We start from the raw sequence: 21,708 nt of genomic DNA on the forward strand, positions 1-21,708 counted from the left end.
TAGCAGGCCACCATCGCTGGGTCTAGATCCCAAGTAAAATACCGAGAGACCCTTCTGCAGACTTTGCTGGGATCCCCTACAGGGAAAATTAGGCTAGTGCTTGACTACGACAAACTGGCCTAAGGCCTGCGGCTAAAGTGAAGATCCCGCGGATCGCCTCAGCTGGAAGGAGCTCAGTGCGTTCTTAACTTCTTGACTTCTTGTACATTCGATCATCCAGGTCCCATACATACAACACCCGAATAGAATCCTTCCTTTGTATTTTCCCATTTCTCCCGATTTCCAACTGTTATCATCTGTCGGTCTTCTATTCTATCCAACTGGCTTGTACCTGGCAGCAGTTCACGGGATGGAGTATCTCCCCCTACTATCCATCCTGGGGTATCATCGGACTGGGGGTCAGAGCGCTAGTGAAACAATAGCAACATGAGATTGACCTTGTCGACCCATGCACACAACAATGAGAGATATAAATCTATCCTTCAGCGCGTTTTGCGGGGCTCATGTTCGTGTTTGTGCTCGTGGTCATGGTCGTGGTCATGATCATGCTCATCCTCGTCCTCTGGCTCAGCACGGGCGCGGGACGTGACATCCGCGGGGATGAACTCCTCCGTAAAGGTCAACTCCTCGTGTTCCAAGGGAATAAATCGAACCTTGAGACGCTTGACCCCACGCACGCCTTCCCCGACCGCAGTACGGATCGACTCCTCGATTCCGCGGGTTCGGCTGATAGACCATGCGCCCGGCACAGCGATCTCGATATCCATCAGATAGTTCTGCCCGGACTTCATGCCCTGCACATCACGGACCTTGATTGCATCACCGCCTTCCAGCTTGGCCAGCATCTTGGCCGCGGCTTTCTGTACCGATTCCTTAATGTCGTCGTCGACGGTGGTATCAGCCAGCTCCAGCAGCGATGTTTTCGTATTTCCCCACCCGGCCTTGATGACCATCAGCGAAATCAACAGTCCACCCACGGGATCTAGCCAGGAGGCGTCTTGGAAGAGGTAGGTCCCTCCGATTGTAAAGAGGGCGACAATGCTAGTGAGGGAATCGATGCGGTGGTGGATGGCATTGGAGGCTAACACGGACGATTTGCGTTCCGTAGCGACTTTCATCGCTGTCAAACAAAAAGCAGTCAGCTATCGTTATTGATATCGGGGCGATAGTTCCTCAAGGTACTCACTAGCATGATAGAGCCACTCCTTCACCACGATGGACCCCGCAGCTAACCATGCTGCGTGGATGCTCGGGCCCAATGCCTCGACACCATGACTATGCGAGTGACCGTGTCCTAGGGCGCCCACATGTGCGATCGCTTCTGCGGCCTCCGGGTAGAACTGATCCAGGAGAACTTGACCGGAATTGAGACCCATAAACACACCTCCGCAGAGCAACAACCCGCTAACCCCTAACGCTCCAATACTCTCGATCTTGCCGTAACCATTAGGAAATCGCTCGCTCGGTGGTTTGAGGGACCATGCGACCGTGCCTAATGTCAGAAAATCGGACACCAGGTCGGTAAGGGCGTGGTAGGCGTCGGCAATGAGGGCCTGGGAATGGAACACGTAGCCGCCGATGAACTTCCCGATAGCCATGGCGAGGTTGGCAACCAGACCAAGCCGCGTTATCCGCACGCCAGCATCATGCTTATCGGTGGAAGTGAGATAGACATTGTCGTGGTGGTGGTGGTGATGGTGGTGGCCATGGTGGCCACCGTGGTCTCTGGATTGGGTAGTCATTGGAGGCAGGATGACGGAGGTAGCGGTAGTAGCAGCGGAAGGGATTAGGGTCGGACGAGAAGCGGGGCGGAGGATAGCATTGAAGGAGACGACAGAAGGAGATGAGGAGGCAGCGGAGGAGACACTAGGGTTCTTAAGGCGCAGAGGCGAAGAGGAGGACGAGGACGAGACACGCAGCTGAAGAGGCCGAGGGAGAAGAACAATGCCGGATCGTCTCCAAAAGGCACAGACCGGGCGTGATGGCGGAGGATGGGCCCTGCACCGCAAGGGCTGCGTCAGCATCCTCGTGGTGGCTTGTCTTATTGACCAGGTTCGGCGGCAATTTATATTAATGTTGGAGGGGAAAACACAGGGGGGTGTCTGCACTGAAACCGCAGCTCCATGATGGGTGCAGTGGATTGTCTGAAGAGGGACCGGAGCCTGATCGCAATTGCGAGGCCTCCGTCATGGCTGTCGGTCGAAACCCCCCGGCTGAGGCGATGCCGACATGCGCTGACGATTTCGGCCCCGGAATTGATCCACCGATCGCTCGCTCGATAACAATCTTCCCCAATTCCGCCCGATGTGATTAGCAGACCCTGCCATCTCGCTGACCGACGAACTGCGCTCACGAGACCAATAATGACCTGGGTAATGCAATTCTCTCCCGCTGGCATCTCGTCCTGATCCAGAACGCCCCGTCCCTCCGTGACCCTTTTGCTCTCTTGTCGATCCTTTCCCTCCTGCCAGAGAAGCAACGCGTTTCTTGCTTGGCAGCTCCTCCAGCTGCGTCACCAGATGCTTGTCATGGTCCAGGGACCCTCCGGGAGCCGGAGATGAACCATTCTGTTTGATACATCCTCTGTTTGTCGGTTGGTGGAATTCTAGCGCCAACCGAAGGAGGGGCGGCGGCTTGGCGGGGATCAATCTTTACCAGGAGCTCCGCGTCGGATGCAGCATTCCCATTCATAGATGTGGTTAAGCTTGTAGTCCGCTGGCTTGATACAAAGGGACCTAGATATATATACGGAGAGTGGACTCAAGGTAATGGCCGATTTCTGGTCGAGCCCTCCAATGGTCAGAGTGACGGACGCCAGACCACTAGGACACCAGCGTTATGCTGAGCCCTAAATATCTCTCAGGCAGGACAACTGCCATTCGTACTACCTGCGGGTTATGGAATCAGCACTCCTTGACTGCATACGATATCGCGAACCTTACTGTCACAGCCCTCCGGAGCACCAGTCATCATGTAGCTATGCTCAGCCTTGCTGGAACCGGATCAGTCAGACGACGAGGCTGCCAGCAGAGCAACCATATAAGAACGCAATGAATGCAACCCATGCCCTAGTATGGGTATCCCCATGAAAGGGATCTTATAGGATCTACTATAACTCTCATCAGCGTAATGGCGCATCACCGCCGCCACTTCTTTGCATATCTGCACCGCTCCTCTAAGCAACCAGTGGCCCAGGACATACTCCCTGCAGGCTTATTCAACACCTTAGTCTCTGATTCAGGTGGCACTCAGTCCGCTCAAGAAAGGAGAACGGATCTCCCCACAGCCGGCGAATGCGCCGTTCATCTCGAACTCCTTGAAGTATTTCATGCTCTACGTACCCGGATCATCCAGTCTAAGGAACTAGACCGTGTATTCGGTCTCCATTCCAGTCGCCTACGAAACCCGCGGCGTAGTAGGGAATCGCAAGGAACCGAAAAATGGCACCGCTTTGTGTCTCTTGCCGTCGAGAGATTCCAGCATTGGATTCGCGCTGCAGAGAAACTGCTTGAGCAAGATGATAACGACCAAACACATATACTTCCACCCGTCGGTGAGTGTCTACCGTTTTTTTTCCCCAGGACCTCAACCTAATGAGATATCAGATATACTCATGGTCTGGCACGCATTCCTGCTCAACCCTCTTGACTACAAGAACTTCGGTACAAGCCATCAGTTCCATCGTACCCTGGAAGTTCCGTTTCCGTGGGGCACCATAGTGAGTCCATATCCGCACCGAGAATATACCTCAGCATACTAAATAACCAGCACAACTCCATCAACCCAACCACCTGGTCGTATACTCTCACCAGCCAAAACAAACAGTGGCTCGAATCCTCAGCAAACATACCAACCGACCTTTTCCTCAGCCTTACCAACACAACCCAATCTACACCACCCCAACCAAACCGAACCCCAATGACGTCAACCCCTACGGAAAACGACTCTCTACTGCACAACGTCCTCCGCCAAACAATCTTCATCGACCACATGCACACCCTCATGTGGATTCGCAGCCCCGACATCGAAGTCATCATCGACGATGCCCGAGAAAGCTACGACAACTTTGTTGAGTTATTCCGTCTTCATCCGGGCGTTGTTCTGGTCCCGACTCTTGCTATCGATCTGGTCTGGCATACGCATCTGTGCAGTGCGGCGCGGTATACGACCTGTATGATGGAGCGCATAGGACGGTTTATTAATCATGATGATAAGCTAGGTAAGGGGACGTTGGATGATGGGTTTGAGAGGACGAAGGCATTGTTCGAGAAGGAGTTTGGAGGTCGAGAAGGGTCAATATGAAGGGGGGATATTGGGCATAGGTCGGGTGTTAGAGCGAGAGTGAACACTAGCTACTACTATTCGTAGTATGTGAGTTAATTATATCGAAAAAACAAGACGATAAACCAAACATGGCGGTAGGACAACGAAAATGTTGTACATTCCAACAATACCGGACTAGGCACGCTATTAATGTTAAATAAAGCCACTATTCTTCGACAACGCCCTCGTGGTGCAATGGTAGCATATCAGACTTCTAATCTGAGGGTTGCGGGTTCGAGCCCCGCCGGGGGTTGCTCACTTTGGGAAGTTGACCTTTCGAGGCACCGATTTCCTTCTCTTTTTTTCAGTTATTTTTGGTCTGCAATTTCACTTAGCGTTCTGCGAGACTGCCTAGAATTTCTTTGTATGAAAAGTTTCCTACCATGTTTGGAGTTGGAGACGGCTCTGCTGACGCCAGTTTCATCCATAACATAGCGCCGTTCTCGTAGCGTAAATTGGTGTGACCCCTCGTCATACACATGTCTGTCCCTACTGAATCATGATTAAATTCCTGTCACATGTCCATCTGTGGGTCAGGACGAAGCAACCTCGAAATATACTACATCTTCTCAGCGGTCGATCTAATCACAGAACCCTTTCTAGATATCGTCAGTGGAGCTGTTGTAATCAACCATATGCCGCGGTGAATGGCGATATGGCATAAGGGCCTTACGGGCCAAAGGACCAGAGCTTAGGCAACATCAAGAAGCTGTGTCACGGCACAGCAGAGTGGAAGATGGGACGGTCCAACAGGGGCCAGCATGCGATTGAATTGTGGGATCATGCTCGTGGGTAGCTTATTGATGTGCACTCGAGCTTCAAGGTTCACTTGACTATCATATTCTTTAGCTGATATAAACTTCACATATTCCTCATTAAGACATTAATATTTTGGGCCAATGACGCTCTGTATTGCGTCGATAAGTAGGGAGCAGATGAAGGGGGGGCGTGGGATGGTGGTTGGATGTTGAAAAGATATGAAAGATTCACTGGTCTCTGATGTGAGTTATGTGAATTCATTGATCAGTCATTTACAACTTAGATGCTCATCAGAGCCTTTTCACATATAAGTGTGATTACGGTAGTATAAATCTCCTCACTCACAAGTTCAAAGTATCATTGTCAAGGCTTCTTGATACCCCCCAGCTAACAATCGTTTCTATATGAAGCCAGGTTCTTTTCCCTTCCTCGAGAGTCGATCCAACCATCCAACAACATCCGTGACCAGGGTTTTGATTCCGCTAATCATCAGAACATCTGAGAGATTCGCAGCAATGGATGAAAACACAACAGTCATCGACCCCGATGGAGAAGTTACCATTATCCTAAAGAATCCCAATGCGCCCTTTGCTGTTTGGGACGAAGATCCGGAAGTCGAGCCGAGCACCCCCAAGAATGGAGAGGAGGAGACCAACGAAGAACATGAACAATCGGGTTTGGCTACTGAAAATCATCCCCGAGTGGAGAGCTAACCGCTATCTACAGAACCATCTAGCGCAGGCACGCCTGTTCCAAAAGGAGATATTGAGCCAAACGGGGCTACACCAGGCGACAACAAAAAAAGCGACGGAGAAAAGGTCATCCGCGTACAAGTCTCGGCGAAGCACCTCATGTTACCTTCTCCTGGTCTGAGACGACTCATCACAGGTGGGAAAGAAGGCCGATCCCCCAAGAAGATAAGGCCCAAGGAGATCGTTACCGACAGATGGAATACAAAGGCATTTCTGCTCTTGCTGAACATCCTCCATTGTCGACATAGCGAAGTGCCCCGGAAGTTGAGCCTCGACATTCTAGCCAGACTTGCCGAGATAGTAGATCACTATGATTGCACCGAGGCCCTGGGGTGCTATCCGGAGATGTGGATGAATTTATTGGAGGCGGTCCGTCCCACGGAATACTCTCGGGACCTGATACTGTGGATATGGGTGTCCTGGGTCTTTCACTTGCCCCGGCAACTTGCAGAAGCAACGTTGATTGCCATATGGGAGAGTAATGGTCCAGTTGCGGACCTTGGGCTACCAATTCCAACTGAGCTCATTGGTAATTCATATCTCATGGGAACACTCCGCCTCGAAGGCATAGCTAACTACTTTACTAGATCACATCAACAAGCAGAGACAGGCGGCTATCTCTGGCCTGGTATCCTCACTCAATGCGCTGAGACATGGGCTGCTTTGCGATAGCAAGGGATGCTCTTTCGACTGCAGATTTATGGCAATTGGCATTCTCACCAAATCGATGCACCAGAATTCTCTCTCTGTGGATGCTAGGATTGTTGCTGGTCAATGGAGCTTCCATGACTTGAAGTTTATGGTGTCCTCGTTCAGTCGGCAGTTAGAGGAACACAGCCGTTGTCAGTGCCAATACACCAGCTGGATCAAGGAGGTGATAGGTAGCGCGGAAAATAGCGTCACCAAGGAACTTCCTGCGGATCTTTGGGGTTGATCTTCGTGATTTCATTGCTCTTTCATGGATTTCAGGGTTATGTGGTTGCATCGAGGAAAGCAAATTTTTGGGAGGTACAATCTTTCAAGATGGAGTTGGGTTACCCCTCATCAAGCGATAGCTATATCTTTTGCGATTAGAATCAAGCGTGAATTGCCAGTGATAGCCCGCCAAAATTCCAACGGCGTGAAAGAACGCGGGCATGAGAGGCGGGGTGGAAGATCAGCCGGCCAATGCCCACCCCCCTTTGTAGCGCCGGCCGTGCGAGTGTCGAGTCTCCTGCATCTTCCCCTCTCCACTCCAATCAACCTGATCAATTTGCCCGGCACACCCAGCACGGCGGTAACCATCTTGATTGCAGTTCCTGTCACTTTAGCTTTCCCGCACCCTCTGTTCGCAATGCACTTCTCATGCAATCTCTTCACGTTGGGCGTTTACCGACCCGGCCGAGACCAACCCATGCCTTATACTAACCGCTGAATGTTTCCAGCACGACACGCTCGACACTCAGCACACTTGATCGGTTGGGAACAATGCAGCCCCGTGATCTAATTGGTCGAGAGAAGGCACTCATGTTCATGGTGTGTTCAGATACCCATGGCGTTGGAATCCATCTCCAAAGGTTATTATGGACCGACATGAGCTATAAATATGCAGGTTGTGGACAACCTTTGGGGGCCATCTTTCGTCTCTACTTCTCATCAAGTTCTTCCTTGCTACAATTTTTTCTCCTATAGTATCTCATCCGTGCTTCTCACCAAGTCGTTACGATGATTGATCTTTTGGAAGTCAAAAGACGGTACGAAGCCGTGGTGGCAGTCGAAGATAGCAGGGATAAAATCCTCCAGGTCCGTCTGCCATGCGACAAAAGTATGCTCTTATTGACTTTTATGTACAGAACCTGTTCGCTCAAATTGAAAGCCTACAAAAAGCTCTTCGAAACACTTTGGGGGATACCGAATTCCAGGAATTGAAGAGATGCAAGACAGAGTATGACGACTTGCGGCATGACCAGGTAATTTATCTTTGTACCATCTTCTTCCACAAGCTTACAATTGGTACAGGCCAAACTAAGCTATGTATCTGTGCTAGTCGACGGCGACTGCATGAATGTAAGTCGGACGTCCGCCCATTTCTCATCTACCGACTGACAACTTAGTTCAACAATGCCCTCATCCGAGAAGGCTACAATGGCGGCCGTAAGGCTGCCCTTCTTCTCCGAAAGTCCGTCGAACGCCATATCCGTGACATCGATCCTCAGGCCAGCCCGACCATCCAGTACCGAATTCGCGTATACGCCAACGTGCCGGGCCTGATGAAGGTGTATCGGGAAGCGAACATTCTGCGTTCGAACGAAGCGCTGGATCCGTTCATTCGAGGATTCAACATGGAGAACTGTCTGTGTGACTTTATCGACGCAGGCAATGGCAAGGAGTGCTCAGATGTCAAGTTACGGGGTACGTTTATCCTTGTCCCCCTAAGAAGCAAGCAGATATGGCGGCGATACTAACAGCCACACAGCAACATTCGAGCAAGACATCCTAGACGTCCACTGTCGTCACATCATCTTCTGTGGCTCAACCGACAATGGCTACGCACGTCTCCTCGGCCCCCACCAAGGCTCCAACCGTATCTCCCTCGTCCAGGGAGCCCCCTTTGCATGGGAGATGGAGCAACTAGCGAACGAATTCCAAACCACCTCCTTCCCCGAGGTCTTCCGATCCACAAAACTCCCTTCACGAGCATCATCCTTCAGCGCACGCAGTACCGCCTCAGCCAACAGCTCCCCCTGCAGCTCACCCACCAAAACCAATACCAACACCGGCCTCATCACACCCCCAACCACACCCACACGCAACTACGCCACCATCGCCAAGTCCAACCTCCAGACCACATCGCCCAAGAGCTCCAAGAAATCCAAAATCTCCGTCATCACATTCGACATCTCCCCTTCATACGACACCCACTCCCAATTCAGCAGCGTCCAACTCAACAGCAAAAGCCAACGCGTCGACCCGCCCCTCCGCCCCAGCAGCTACAAGAATATGATCCGACTCCGAAACTCGAAGTACTGCAACCGGTATCATATCTTGGGGCAATGCGTTCCTGACAATGAGTGCAGTCATAAGCATGGACGCAGGCTTGGTGTCAAGGATGCTCATGACCTCAGATGTGTTTCGCGGATGAACGTCTGTCCAAATGATATCTATTGTGTTGACGAGAAGTGTATCTCGGGACATCAGTGTCCGTGGGAACATCAGAATGGACATCGCATGGAGGACTGCAAGTTCCCGAAGGAAATGCATGGGGTTGATCGGACGGTGGCGATTATACTATAGCTTAGATGACAGTTCTACGAGACTCAACACAATGTACATAATATTTATGTTGACCTCATGTTATCTCATTCAATATATGCATATATGTTTCCCCCAGTCCAACAATCTATATCAGTGCTCTGACCTGCCGATCGCTTCACACAATCAGAACCGACCCACGAACCCTGAACATTCTTTTCATACAAGACTTCACAGACAGACATAGACAATCAAGTCCACGCCAGAAGACCAAACAAAGACCCAAGAGAAAGGAAAAGAAAAGAAAAGAGAGAAACCCACTAAGCAAACAAGAACCTAGCCGCATGTTCGACATGATCATCCGAGAACGTCGCCATCGTAAAATAACTGTGATCGTAATCGGGCTGGTACCGAACCGTCACGCCCTCCACGCCCGCCTCCTTGGCTGCCTTTTCGAAGTTCTCGGGAAGAAGTTGGCCTTGTTTGTAGAAGTTGTCGCCGGTGCCCTGCATTCTATTATCAGTATCATCCTTCCGATATACATACCCCTTATCGTGATAAGAGCACAGAGATGGAAAGAGGGAGGAGGGATGGGAACGAGAAGAACATACCACATCAATTAAAACATCCAACCTGCCCTTCCACTTCTTCACCAACTCCGTAGCATCATGCTCCTTCCACTTCTCCGTCTGGCCCTCTCCAAAGTACCCAGAGAAAGCCTTCTGACCCCACGGACAATTAATCGGGTTCGAGATAGGCGCGAACGCAGAGACGGATTTATATTTGCCAGGGTTCCGAAGGAACTATACATTCATCATAACCTTATTAGTACATCCTAATATTCCCCAAACGGAAGGAAAGGAAGACATACCAAAGTCAAAGCTCCATGTCCACCCATACTATGACCCGTAATACTAACCCGGGAGGAATCCAACTGCGGGAAAGCAGCGAATACCGTCTGGGGCAGTTCCTCCGTCACGTACGTGTACATGTTATAGCCGTTGTTGTAGGGTGGGTTGGTCGCATCGACGTAGAAGCCGGCGCCGGTGCCGAAGTCCCAGGCGTCGGCTTCGCCGGGGATGTTGAGGCCGCCTGTATACCGTCTTTTGTTAGCATTCATGTTCACGTTGATTATTGTCAACTAGGTTGATTGATGTTCTTGATAGCGATGCTTCATTTTTCCACTTCTTTTTGTCATTGATATTGGGAAAAGGTATAGTACATACGCGGACTGGTATCCGGGTACAGCACAGCAATGCCCTTCTTGCTGGCCCCGTGTTGGAAGAAGCCCTTCTCAGAGCAATTGTCGGCCGTGCAGGTCAACCCGGACAGGTAGATCAGGACGGGGATCTTCTGGGACGGATTCTGGAAGGCCTGAGGGGGCAGGTAGAGGTTGAAGGACATCTCGCATTTGGTGGAGGTGGCGGCATGGCTGAGCTTGAGGAGCTTGCCGCCGAAGGAGGCGATGGTGGCTTTGGTGGTGACGGACATGGTGGATGGGGATGGAGCGGGTGGAAGCGAGGTGGATGGGAAGAGAAAGAGAATGAGAGGGGCATATAAACATGACAGACGATGAGGGGAATGCTGGATGAGGGGAAATGAGGGGCGGTGGGCCTGCGCCGGGAAATTTTGCCGTTTGGGGTTATCGCGTCTCAGAGCTCTGAAGTCAAGAATATGCGCTTATCGCATGATGATTAGAAAATACCAACTAACTAGATAGCTCGCGATGCTATGCCACAGGTAACCCTTATCCAGAACGCCAATGCTATTACCCAATATCCCAAATCATTACGCCAAAAACACCGCGGGAATCCCGTAGATCACCGGCGCGGCCCCGTTCAAGTACTTCAACACACAGGCTTGTCGCGACTGGCCAACCGCATCATCCAAAGCCACGGCCCCCTCCAAGCTCCCAACAAGACCCCATTTCTCAAGTGTGCTCTTGGCAAACCGGTCAATGTCCTTGTCCGTCACATCCCACAGCGTCGCCACCAACGCGGGGCTCCCGGCATGCAGGTAGTTCATCGGGGTTCCGTACGGCTCGTACTCGCCGGCTTCCGTCAGGGCACCGCTGCTGCAACCCATCAGAAACGTGATGGCACACCGGTCCAGACGCTTGATCGTCCGAGCCCGGCAGTATTGCGCGCCACTACCATGTCCGAAGTAAAGAAACAGGTCTTTCGACTCTAAGCCGGTCTTGAACTCCTCTTCCGTCGGTTCCCGGTTGACCACCCCACTCCACTTCAACCTCACAAGGTCCTTTTCAAACGTGCTCTGAGTGGTTTGCAGATCACCTGTGGGGTTGAGAATATAGGTGCCGTTCTTGCGGGCAACGCTAAAGCCGACCCCGTTATCCGCACCTTCATCGCGGAATCGCAGGATGCGGTCCCGAAGACATTCCAAGGAGGGCACCCGACAAACGGGGAATCCCTGGAGGCACGGCAGAGACTCCCACGGGAACATATGCAAGGACTTGTCGAGGACCAGGACAGTGTGGTTCGGCGATGGCTTGCCCTGCTCTTTTCGGACTTGCTCGTGATGCCCTCTCAGAGCATCAAGGGTTTCGACGACCATCATGTCAAAGTCGATCTCATCGTACGCGTTGCGCTCCCCTTGGAATTGGAGAATATCCACCACGAAGTATAGAAGGTCCATCAACGGCTCCTCCGGATCGTCTTGATCGTCCAGGTCTTTGACACCGATGAACAATTCCAGCACATTCGGATGGAGGGTCAACCGCGAGCTTCCTGCCCGACTGCCCTTGCGACGCGAGGGAAGATGCTTGTCGAGAATGTTGTGGAACGAGTCGGCAAACCGCGCAAGGGAGCGAGTCTCATGAGGCACGGGAGAGAAGATCCCGCGGAATCCACCAAACCAGACATTCTCGATATGTTGCAGCAGGGCCTCCATCCGACGGTCCAGTGCTTCCCGGTTCTTCCACCAATCCTTCTTCATCTGCCGATCGGTTTGGTGTTTTGCTGCATGCGCACTTTCGTTAGCCAGCCGGATGAGCTCTTGCATGTCACCCTTGCCATCCTCGAACGTGTATTGCTCGTCTTCGTCCTCCGAGTTGCCCCGCTTGAGAGGAAGACGCAAAAGAAACGGCGAGCGACCTTTTTGCAACCGTGAGACCACAAACTCGGTCCGGTCAGCACTCAAGGAAAGAGAAAGAACGTTCCAGTTCTCCGGTAAGATTTCGACATATTCTTCGGTGAAGCGCGAACACAGGTCATCTTCGGGGACCGCTGCAGTTTCGGCAGTTGGCCAAAGTAGAGGGTCGCAGTAATCCGCTAATTGCTTATCAAGGGTGATGGCAGCATGCTCCCGCGTGAAAGCACCAATGCGACCAATCTCATTCACGTTTGCTGGAGACTCAGACAGAGAAGCCGGGCAGTCGAGCGCCGTCACATGGGTTAGCATGGAGATTCGACTCATCAAGCGAGAGGCAGCATGGCTGTCAAGAGTAGATCCGAGGGTGGTAGCGAGCGGGAAAACAGTATTCAGGCTTTCGCTCGCTTTTGCCAACATGACAGAAAAGTCCTCGGTCGGCTTGGGCGTTTTTGAGCGCGTGCTTCTGGCCGGTGCTTTTGCCGGTGCCCGTGTCCTTCGTGTCGAAGCTGTTTTGCTAGAGCTCACTTGGCCCGCTGTCTTGTTCGGTGACTGTAGGGAGGGAAGAGAAATAGTCGATTCAGGAAGAACACAGTACACTGCATGACTGGCAAAGTTCCGAATGGCATCAGCCAGTAGATGCTCACTCTCTCCAATATGCAGGGAAATCTGACTATCTCTAGAAGTCGCGAACCTGCGTGCATCATTCAACAAACACGATGCCTGTTCAAAGTCTCGCAGTGAGCGCAGGCAGGCCGCTTGTTGTCGTAGGATGTCACTTCTCAGATGAAGAAGCGACGTTGAGCCGGCTTCTGTCGATTCGGAGCTCTCGCCCGACACCTTGGGAGCGCTTGTTGTAGTTGCGGCGCGAGTTCTGCGGGTGGTCGTGGGGGCCCGCTGCCTCGTTTTCCTAGCAGTACCTTGGACTTGCAGCTTCTTCAGCTTCTCATTAAGGTCTGCAACCCCCGAGAGGATATCCGATGTCTCAGAAGCGGCACACTCCGTCATTATTTTTTCAGCTTCGAGGAGAGCCCGCTGCTCGTCGCGGTAACGGCCCTGTGCTCGATGTAAAGAAGCAAGGCCAATCTGGAGCGAAACAAGCTCAATGCTGTTGTCAAGTTGCTTTGATAGTGACTCGGCTGCTGTAAGGAGCTCCTGGCCTTCCGTGATATGCCCGCCAAATATCCAATGCGAGCCAAGCTGTGCTTGTGACGCGATCAAACGTACATTCGCGTTCAATGTCTTGTTGATCTTCAGTGCCTGCTCTCCGTAGTAAATGGCATCCTGGAACAGACCATGGTGTGCAGAAAGGCTAGCAAGGTTCAGCAGTGCCATATGATGGGACCCAATGTGAGGCCAAAAGGGAGCTCCTTGGGAATACACGGCAATGGTTGCATTTGCTTGCGAGACCTCGAGTTTTGCCATTCCTTCAACAACGGTTTCAAGTTCAGAATTCTCTCCCGACTGTGTGATCTTGTCCTGCTTTCTCTGCGCGAGCTTTTCGATTTTCGCCCAAATCCTGCAATTCAGTCTGACCGACAATTTACCAAAAAACAATGCGTCCTTGATTGAGCCCTGGGCGAAAGAGAGCCGCGAGTTCATGAATGCCGCGTCAGCGATCAGTCTCTCCCACATGAGCTTTGACAGAACCGAGCAAGCATTCAAGTCTTCCTTCTTCTGGTTCTTCTCATACAAAGCTTGTGCTGCTGCGAGAGTGCTCGCTGCTTTCTGAACATCCCCAGTCTCCAGAAAATATCCAACTCGCGCTAGCTTATGGGACAGTATCGCCAAGCAGGAGATGTCGGCATGGCTGAGGTATTGGTCCGCTCGGCTCAAAAGATCGCCCGCCTTCGTACAATATCCAAGCCGGCTGTATTGGACTGCCAGACGTGAGAGAACAATTATCGTTTCAGAAAAGTCGCTGGATCCTCGAAGCTCCGTGGCCCGTAAGACCAACTCGAGCGTAGAAAGCTGGAGTTTCCAGAGTCCATGGATTTCGGTATAATCGACAATCGCCTTCATTTGAAGTAAAAAGTGGTCGACGTCTCCTACACTCGCAACAATTGTCTCCCAGTCATTGCACTCTCGCATCATCAGACTCCACCAGGTTAGCACGTTTTCCAAATCTTTTGGCTGGAGACTGCCTTCGTGAAGTCCCAGTGTAAGTCTGACCGAGTTCTGCAAATGGCCAGCAAGAGGGGAAAGTTCGGAATCGTGACCAAGCTCATCAGCATCAACATTGTCCAAGCCTGCCTCAATCACACCTTGTAGCAGGGCCGGGTCAACGGAGTTCGGATATTCGAGTGAAAAGCGCAATGTCGTGAGCACTACCCGCAAGCGCCGGATCGGGAAGGCTTGTGGAGAGTACAGATCGAGAAGCTTCGCCAAAAGAAGACCAAAAGTAGACCGAAATGAGTTATCGATCGAGGCCTGGGACGCCAATTCCGTCATAATCCCAAGCTGCCATTCGAGTAAATGGCCACGCTGTAGAGGAGCTAGGTTGTCGTCATCGTAGACACCTGTCTTGATCGATTTGATCCTCAAATTCATTTTTAGAAAAGCGTAGAGGACACGGCCAAGCATGAAGTCACTGCTCTTCGGATCCTGACACATGCGATGAGGGAAGCAGCAGGCTGTAGAGGACAGGACTTGGTCGAGAGTGCCTGTCAGCAAATGCTCTTTAATCGATTGCTGAAAGGCCTGCTCAGCCTCACGGGCCAGGTTGGCCTCTAGGTAAAGGTGTGCAAGCTTCTCATACTTAAGAGGCGTAAATCCTGCGATTTTCTGGGAGGGCGAGCAATTTGAGAGGAGAATGGCGGCCTGCTTCAGCAAGGGCACAAGCTCACGATAGCCTTTGCCACACTCCCTCTCTTTAATATACCGGGACCAAAAGAGATTTGACAACTTGACGAAGCCTATGCCAATGCTCTCGGAAGTCGGCGAGTCGGGAAATTCTTCAGCAGATTCCATTGTCACGAGAAGGCGTTGGCTGTCAATCAATGTGGATTGCATTTCCTCCCATGGGGGCCTCTGCGACAAGATGGATAGTCTTGCAATAGCATTGACAGAATCAACGGCTGCAAGCGCAATATTCCGGGTGGCCACAACCCGCTTTTGGAACGACTCTAAGTCCTTCCCATCATCTTCGGCTGGTCTGCGTCCAACATATCGTCGCAAAAATCGTACGAAGCCGTTCAAATATCCGTAGATTCGGTGCGGGATATCGTCGTCCTCCGTCTTCAGGCTCTTCTCCTTTGATACCATATCCCCGAATAACACCATCGCGAGTTTCTTCAGTTTAGCGGCTTCAACCAATAATTCGTCGAGGTCATTTGCGCTACCTTTAAGTGGCATACATAGGACATTGGTGGCTTCTTTCATGGCATTGCCTAGTCCAGAAGAGTACTTTTTAGCCTGCTTCAAGGCCTGAAGATGGAGGGATGCTATTTTGCAACGAACGGTGGCCAGGGCAAGGCACTGTGCGTTAGAAAGCGGGCCCAGAGATTCCGTGAATAATTGCAAAGCCTCATCGAAGCATCCTGCGTCTTGAGCGAGCTGGCCCAAGATGGTCGCAATCCTTGCAACAGAGACATTATCTTTCGTCGTGGTCGAGGAGCGTTTTTGCACGCCGATGAAAGCCGATTGCAATCGAACTATGGTCTTGTAGGTAGAGGCGAACTCGGATTTTGTAATTCCTTTGCTCTGATGAGCATAGCTGGCAACGTACCGCGCCAAAGGATCCCACATCTCTTTAGCATCATCACAGATATGTCCAGAAATCTTCCAGGACATGCAGCGGATTTCGAGTGAGAGTAGTTGAAGGGAGAGTGACGTAGCCGGCTTGATCTTGTTCGTCGTGGACTGTTGAGAACTGGAGGACAAGGAGAGCATTGTGTTGGATAATAATTGGAGCTGAATTGCGGCCTTGTCCTTGGTGAGGGCTCCTGATTCGAGTGCAGCTAGAGTCACATTTGCCGGGCTACTTGGGTCCGACAATTGTAAGGAAGGGGCCACATTGTGCACAGTCGCAGCCTTCTTTTCGGAGGATATGAGACGAAGAGCATTCGACTGGTAGGATACAAGGAGCCCATGTAGAGGTCGCGCTTCGCTAATGTTAGAGAACGTGAGGAGGTCAGACATCCGTTCCTTTGTGGTTTCGCCATCCTGTTCAACTGGGGTCCCTTTTCGACTTGGGGCCCTTTTCCCGCCTGCCGCCTGGCTGTCAAGGTATTGCTGAATTCTTTTTCTCAATGCTCTGAGTTCCTTATAAGCCATATCACTAAGGCCTAGCGAGAGAAATCTCCCTGCCAATATACATGCACCCTGTTCCAGTTGCATATTAGGTGCTCCATTCTCCTGATCCCCTTTCAATGTCCGCAAGCATGACAGAGACATCGCCGCACACTCTGCCACAGCTAGTATTCCATCATCCGTTGTTGTTGTGCTCTGTAGGGACATCTTCGATTTCCGGGGGGATTTCGCGACACGGCTGGGCGAAGGCGATTCCCGAGGGGTACTAGCCGGGGTGGTTCGAGCATCGTCGCGTTTGGCCGAGTGTAGCTTCAAAGCTTCCGAGAGCGTTTTCAATGTCGAGTTGAAGACTTCCGTGGCGAGGACGAGCTTTTCTTGATTTGATAGACGCGCAGCATCCTGTTCGATCACTGTGTTCAAGGTCGCCTCTGCCGCAGATACCGTAGCCCCCCTTCCCCTAGTTGTCCTTGTTCCCCTAGTCGCGGTTGAAGAAGCTTTTGTCGTCCTGCCTACCCGTTTCACTGTTGCGCTTTCGCTGTCCAGCGGCGATTTCGATGGACCGCGGAAGAGTGTTTCGAGGGACAACACCGTGCCGTTAGAACATGTTGAGGTTGATCGGACGGCCTGCTTCACCGATTCCATAGGGGAACCGGGGAGTAGCGTTGAGACCGTCATGGTTGGCGGAGGGGGTATAAAGACAGCGCTGCAGTCACTGACGATTGATGATGGTGGAGGGTCGAGCCATGCCTTCGATGTGATCATGACAGCCGGGCGGCAGCCAAGCAAAGCGCGTTGTCGCAGCAACCACCCCGGACTAAGCCCGATATATACTAGTGGCTTTTGACCCCGATCCTCCGATTGCCTCAGGCCGAACTCCGGCAGATTGTGTGCTACAGCAAGTGTACAGACCCGACACTGGGCGGCTTTGGAATAACCTCGACGTCGCGTTTCGACGCAATGCCCGCGATGAACTCATTAACCATGAATACCACTCGACTCTCCCTACGATATCTGACTCCGGCGCTTCCTACCCTCCGACCTGTCGGCCCTTTTCAGCTCCCAACAGCACACTTACAAAACCGTCTACAATCCACCTCCAGAACACTACCGAAATTGGCTCAGACGTCAGTATGGACATCATTAATTCCCAAGTTCATCCGAAACCGCGGCTCCAAAGAAACCAAACCCTATAAGCCGAAGTCCAAGGAATGGAACCCCGCCAGTTTCTATATCATCATCTTCATCCTGATCGGATCCCAGGCCATCCGGATGATCGCATTGAAGAATGACTATGCGGCATACACGCGATCAACGGACGCCAAGATCAGGCTTCTTCGGGAAGTGATAGAGAGGGTCAACAATGGGGAGAAGGTAGATGTGGAGAAGTTGCTGGGCACGGGAGACGAAGCGAAGGAGAGAGAATGGGAGGAAGGTCTGTGCTTGTCTTCTTTCGTCGTCTGGCCCTTTACTCATTCGCTGACCTTCTATATCCGATGTAGTTCTGCGTGAGATCGAAGCGGAAGATTCATTATGGCATCGCAAGGCCGCCGCATCGGAGTCCCAGCAAGAGCAACAGCAGGTCAAAGAGCCGGAACAGCCAACCCCGAAGGATCCTGTTGTGCCGGCTGAGGGGCCTGCAGACAAGTCCTTGCCCGCCGATAGCAAGTCAAAGAAGAAACTCAACTTCTTCTGAGCAAGTGTGTGTCTGTTGATGATCGATACTGCCAGAACGGGGGTAAACGCAAGGATACCGCTAGGTACGGTGCATTGAATGTTGAGACCGCGGTGCGCATCCGCACCGAGACCTTAGGCCTCATAATTCGCCAATACCGATGATTTAGAAGTCGCCCTGATCTCAAGGTCCTTGGTTATTGAGGGTCGGCCATCCTCGATCCGGAAACAGCGTAGAGGGAACAGCCTCTAATAGCATACTGACTATATCTAGTCTTTGTTGACTCAAGCATACCCATCATTTGGTTCGGCTCTGTCGAAACATGCTCGACTCATTTCTTATTTTCAATTGCATCTCCAAATGATACCCACATGGCATTTCATAAGAACTCCGAAGGTATATATACTCTGATTGGAGTCGTGTATGGGTTATATGCTCTGTAAAATAGAATCTACTTCATGACCTATAAAAGCCACAATCTTGAGAGTTATCGGCATGAGAAAATAAGATAAAGAGAACACATGATGCGGGAGACTGAACGGCCATCTATGTGGGAAATATAGAGACAATGCATGCATATTGAACATCAAGCTGGAATGACGCTGGATAGTGATTGCATGGGGAACATCAAATACTTGTACACCAGCATGTAGCATGTAGCTCTCACAATCTTGGATATGTGAAGTGATAACTGCGAGTCTCAGACCAAACCAGGGGTGCAAGGTCCGGCAGAATTAGCACGGATCGCACTGGATAACAACGCACATCACAGCCGATGAGGATCATGCCCAAACTTCTATCTGCTTTTGTTACATGTGCAAATGCAATTCGGTTCCGCCAAGGACATAGGAATAGAGGTCACAAAGTAGTCTTTGCCCCAAGCCAAAAATCTAGAAAACAAGGAAAACAGATCGGGGTGGTATGACAAAAATATTTCCATTCAAACAAAGAAACACAAGGATACAGGAACCGATTCGTCGCTATGAAAACAAGAAGATGCTTATCTATTGCTTGGACTGCTGAAGAAACTTGGGCCAACGCTCAGCAGAGGGAATGGGAACGCGGCCAATGTTCTGATCCAGATCAAGGATCAGCTTGAGAGCGTTCCTTGATCTGAGATATGGCAGAGGAGCCTTGGCTGTTGGCAGGCCGACGCCGGGTTCGACGTGTCCGGTCGGGGTGACATCGGTTTCAGACCCGGGCATGGGAAGCATCTTCTGCAGGATTTCGTATGCTGCCAGTGTGAAACCGAACTGTGGGGACGAACGAACGATACGCGCAGGCCCTCCCTTGAAGAAAGCCTTGAATCCTTCCTCTCTCCAAACAGTGGCCGCGCAGTGACGCAGTCCGGTGTACTTGGTATCTCCCTTACGGGCTTCAACCTGCAGACGGGTCTTGATCACGTCGCACGGAGTAGTGAGGTAAGCCGCGGGCATACCGGCAATAGCACCTGCGGTGAGCAATTGCACGACGCCGAGCTTGTTGGTGGGCGACTCGCCGAAGAAGTCGGACTTGAGATGAGCGTATGTGGGGAAATAGATGGCCGAGAACGGCACTGTGAAATTGAGTCAGATAAAGCTAAATGGAAAGGGGCTAAAATTGCTCACCATCACGTAGCAAGCAGGCACTTGCTCCCTTGTACAAACCCACCAAGCCCAGGTTCTTGACAATCCAGAGGGCAGAGCGGCGAGGGGCGCCCTCAACGGACTTTGCGATCTCGCCCTGGACTTGGAGACGGATCTTGACAATCTCCAAGGGGTTGGTGAAAATCTAGGAAAGCTTGCAGTTAGCTTATGAAAGTTCTGAACGAAATGCGACTCCGCGTCATGATGACTTACCACTTGACAGGCTCCTGCAGTACCACCAGCCAGGATCTCATGGCCAGTCCAGATCTTCCCGTTCTCCTTGTTGGTGAAATGACCACGGACCAGGTCATTCACAGTAAGCTTGATAGCTTTCTCGGGCGCGACACCAATCAGTTGGGGGATGACTCCAGAGTACAACCCCAGGAATCCCTCGTTCCGGATCACCTTCCTTGCACAGTCAAGCGAGTTGTTGTACAGTCTCTCTCCGACGCGGTTTGATCGCTGGTTCTGCATGCGGGTCTTGACAAGATCAATGGGGTACACCATGAATGCGCCGAATGCTCCCGCAAGACTTCCCAAGGCAAAGTGGTGCACGGATTCGAGGACGCTATACAGCACAGACTTGGACTTCTCAGCCACCTTGTGCGCCGAATCCGATGCAACCTGTCCCGCAACTGCGATGGGCATACGCCACGATGCGTCAATGACCTTGGCAAAGTCTCTCTGCGAAAGTCTTCCCGAAGGTGCATCCAATCCAGCGAAGTGGAATAGAATGTCAGCCTCCATAGGAGTGAAGAGCGAGAATCGAGTGACGCGAGCAGCAGCATTCAGGAAATCCGCACGTGTGATTTTACCGTCGTCGCTGTTATGAGTCGCCTCACGTACAATGACATCGATGATATCCATCTCGCGCATGATGTTCTGGAAAGCACGGACGGTGGCATAGGAGATCTTAGTACCCGCGGAGATGTTGCACAAGCTGGGGAGGTTCTCCAGGACATAGTCGGACAGCTTGTGCTTCGAGGTTTCGAGAATGATGCGCTGGAATTCTTCGGGCTCGATGTAACCATCACCATCCTTGTCGAAAACGTGGAAGGCTTGTCTGATGCGTTCTCCTTGCAGGCCTCGAAGCATCTGAGAGAACTGAGGGTATGTCATGTCGTGGCGATGCTTGGTCTTTCCAGTGTACAGGGAAGCCCATTCTGAGTTCCAGTCGAAGGGAATACTATCACTGCTCTTGTTCAGGTCGCACACATTCTTGAAAGTGTCCCATTTCACGGCGCCCGTTCCTTCCGCATCGAAGAGTCGGAAAGCAATCTCGTATTCGGCGTCGGGTTTGGCCAGGAGGTTCTCGAAGGTTGTCCAGTCGGCAAGGCTGACTTTGCCTGTCCTGCGCCTGTCGGCGACCATGAACAGAACTCCATAATGCTCACGCTTTATTTTGTGCTGTTGTGGGAAACAACATCGCCATGCATTAGCCACGCACAGGTTCCTTGCGAATCATATGACACATGCAGCACAATCCGGGGGTAGAAAGGCAAGGATCAGGGAAGCTCACATAGTCTTCATGCTTGGGAGCAACCGCATTAACGAAGTCCTCCTGGGACATGTAGAGTTCGCCAGTCTCCTCATCTTTGCGTGCATGGCGCAGGAAATTGCTTTTAATCTGTTGCGATGGCTGTGGCTCCTGGGAGCTGCCCACCAGGGACACCTTGACCGCGTCCTTCACACTAGCCATTGTGACCTGCAGCAATCTGAGAGGATTGATGCAATTCCAAGAAGACCCAACCGCGCAACAAAGGAACCGAAAGGAAAGAAGGCAATTAAGCCAAGCGAGGGAGGACTGGGAATAAGAAGGGGTTGGGATAAGAAGAGAGCGGGTGGAGAAGGGGGATCAAGACAAAATAACGGGGAGGGAAAAGCGCAAAGCACCAGGCGTTAAATCGATCGATCAATAATAATAATAATCCCGGGGTGGGCAGTGAATCATAAACTGACAGCTGTGAGCTGTTCAGAAAAAACTGGG

The 21,708-nt window shown here is 51.6% G+C and overlaps 8 protein-coding genes and 1 non-coding gene across 9 annotated transcripts; 5 read left to right on the top strand and 4 right to left on the bottom strand.

Moving 5' to 3' along the window:
- Positions 1 to 147: 147 nt before the first annotated feature.
- Positions 148 to 2,136, bottom strand: BO80DRAFT_427057 (cation diffusion facilitator family transporter). Its single transcript, XM_025719911.1, has 2 exons — positions 1,187 to 2,136; positions 148 to 1,120 (listed from the first exon to the last, which is right to left on the bottom strand). The coding sequence occupies exons 1-2, from the start codon at positions 2,022 to 2,024 to the stop codon at positions 483 to 485; spliced, it is 1,476 nt and encodes a 491-aa protein (XP_025573284.1). The 5' UTR covers positions 2,025 to 2,136; the 3' UTR covers positions 148 to 482.
- Positions 2,137 to 3,089: 953 nt separating this feature from the next.
- Positions 3,090 to 4,418, top strand: BO80DRAFT_386665 (uncharacterized protein). The gene is made up of 3 exons (XM_025717023.1): positions 3,090 to 3,553; positions 3,606 to 3,718; positions 3,769 to 4,418. Exons 1-3 carry the CDS (start codon positions 3,130 to 3,132, stop codon positions 4,300 to 4,302), a joined length of 1,071 nt encoding a protein of 356 aa, XP_025573285.1. The 5' UTR covers positions 3,090 to 3,129; the 3' UTR covers positions 4,303 to 4,418.
- An 86-nt stretch (positions 4,419 to 4,504) lies between these two features.
- On the top strand, positions 4,505 to 4,576 carry BO80DRAFT_t218. The gene has a single exon. It is a non-coding gene; the product is annotated as a tRNA-Arg (tRNA).
- Positions 4,577 to 5,597: 1,021 nt separating this feature from the next.
- Positions 5,598 to 6,945, top strand: BO80DRAFT_411675 (uncharacterized protein; the record flags this gene model as incomplete). The annotated part of the gene is made up of 3 exons (XM_025717982.1): positions 5,598 to 5,757; positions 5,842 to 6,363; positions 6,422 to 6,945. The coding sequence occupies 3 exons, from the start codon at positions 5,598 to 5,600 to the stop codon at positions 6,766 to 6,768; spliced, it is 1,029 nt and encodes a 342-aa protein (XP_025573286.1). The 3' UTR covers positions 6,769 to 6,945.
- A 731-nt stretch (positions 6,946 to 7,676) lies between these two features.
- Positions 7,677 to 9,246, top strand: BO80DRAFT_150528 (uncharacterized protein). The gene is made up of 4 exons (XM_025713778.1): positions 7,677 to 7,783; positions 7,861 to 7,880; positions 7,928 to 8,225; positions 8,290 to 9,246. Exons 2-4 carry the CDS (start codon positions 7,875 to 7,877, stop codon positions 9,105 to 9,107), a joined length of 1,122 nt encoding a protein of 373 aa, XP_025573287.1. The 5' UTR covers positions 7,677 to 7,783; positions 7,861 to 7,874; the 3' UTR covers positions 9,108 to 9,246.
- Positions 9,132 to 10,633, bottom strand: BO80DRAFT_386673 (S-formylglutathione hydrolase). The gene is made up of 4 exons (XM_025717024.1): positions 10,292 to 10,633; positions 9,937 to 10,157; positions 9,677 to 9,868; positions 9,132 to 9,571 (listed from the first exon to the last, which is right to left on the bottom strand). The coding sequence occupies exons 1-4, from the start codon at positions 10,554 to 10,556 to the stop codon at positions 9,386 to 9,388; spliced, it is 864 nt and encodes a 287-aa protein (XP_025573288.1). The 5' UTR covers positions 10,557 to 10,633; the 3' UTR covers positions 9,132 to 9,385.
- A 146-nt stretch (positions 10,634 to 10,779) lies between these two features.
- BO80DRAFT_427061 (C50 family peptidase) lies at positions 10,780 to 17,133 on the bottom strand. Its single transcript, XM_025719912.1, has one exon. The coding sequence runs from the start codon at positions 17,097 to 17,099 to the stop codon at positions 10,854 to 10,856; it is 6,246 nt and encodes a 2,081-aa protein (XP_025573289.1). The 5' UTR covers positions 17,100 to 17,133; the 3' UTR covers positions 10,780 to 10,853.
- Positions 17,134 to 17,405: 272 nt separating this feature from the next.
- On the top strand, positions 17,406 to 18,117 carry BO80DRAFT_360416 (DUF5321 domain-containing protein; the record flags this gene model as incomplete). The annotated part of the gene is made up of 2 exons (XM_025715964.1): positions 17,406 to 17,856; positions 17,924 to 18,117. 2 exons carry the CDS (start codon positions 17,406 to 17,408, stop codon positions 18,115 to 18,117), a joined length of 645 nt encoding a protein of 214 aa, XP_025573290.1.
- A 983-nt stretch (positions 18,118 to 19,100) lies between these two features.
- Positions 19,101 to 21,420, bottom strand: BO80DRAFT_436602 (citrin; the record flags this gene model as incomplete). Its single annotated transcript, XM_025720962.1, has 4 exons — positions 19,101 to 19,651; positions 19,704 to 19,866; positions 19,935 to 21,128; positions 21,169 to 21,420. 4 exons carry the CDS (start codon positions 21,418 to 21,420, stop codon positions 19,101 to 19,103), a joined length of 2,160 nt encoding a protein of 719 aa, XP_025573291.1.
- Positions 21,421 to 21,708: the final 288 nt, after the last annotated feature.

Source organism: Aspergillus ibericus (assembly GCF_003184845.1).
Source record: "Aspergillus ibericus CBS 121593 unplaced genomic scaffold BO80scaffold_32, whole genome shotgun sequence".
NCBI lineage: Eukaryota > Fungi > Ascomycota > Eurotiomycetes > Eurotiales > Aspergillaceae > Aspergillus > Aspergillus ibericus.

Excerpts from the sequence above, each read along its gene's own strand:
- BO80DRAFT_427057 (XM_025719911.1), bottom strand. The coding sequence starts at position 2,024 with ATGCTGACGCAGCCCTTGCGGTGCAGGGCCCATCCTCCGCCATCACGC. Across the intron at positions 1,121-1,186 it reads GGAGTGGCTCTATCATGCTA|CGATGAAAGTCGCTACGGAA; the intron begins GTGAGTACCTTG and ends TTTGTTTGACAG.
- BO80DRAFT_386665 (XM_025717023.1), top strand. The coding sequence starts at position 3,130 with ATGGCGCATCACCGCCGCCACTTCTTTGCATATCTGCACCGCTCCTCT. Across the intron at positions 3,554-3,605 it reads ACATATACTTCCACCCGTCG|ATATACTCATGGTCTGGCAC; the intron begins GTGAGTGTCTAC and ends ATGAGATATCAG. Across the intron at positions 3,719-3,768 it reads CGTTTCCGTGGGGCACCATA|CACAACTCCATCAACCCAAC; the intron begins GTGAGTCCATAT and ends CTAAATAACCAG.
- BO80DRAFT_150528 (XM_025713778.1), top strand. Across the intron at positions 8,226-8,289 it reads CTCAGATGTCAAGTTACGGG|CAACATTCGAGCAAGACATC; the intron begins GTACGTTTATCC and ends ACAGCCACACAG.
- BO80DRAFT_386673 (XM_025717024.1), bottom strand. The coding sequence starts at position 10,556 with ATGTCCGTCACCACCAAAGCCACCATCGCCTCCTTCGGCGGCAAGCTC. Across the intron at positions 10,158-10,291 it reads GTACCCGGATACCAGTCCGC|GCGGCCTCAACATCCCCGGC; the intron begins GTATGTACTATA and ends GACGGTATACAG. Across the intron at positions 9,572-9,676 it reads TGGATGTTTTAATTGATGTG|GGCACCGGCGACAACTTCTA; the intron begins GTATGTTCTTCT and ends AATAGAATGCAG.
- BO80DRAFT_427061 (XM_025719912.1), bottom strand. The coding sequence starts at position 17,099 with ATGACGGTCTCAACGCTACTCCCCGGTTCCCCTATGGAATCGGTGAAG.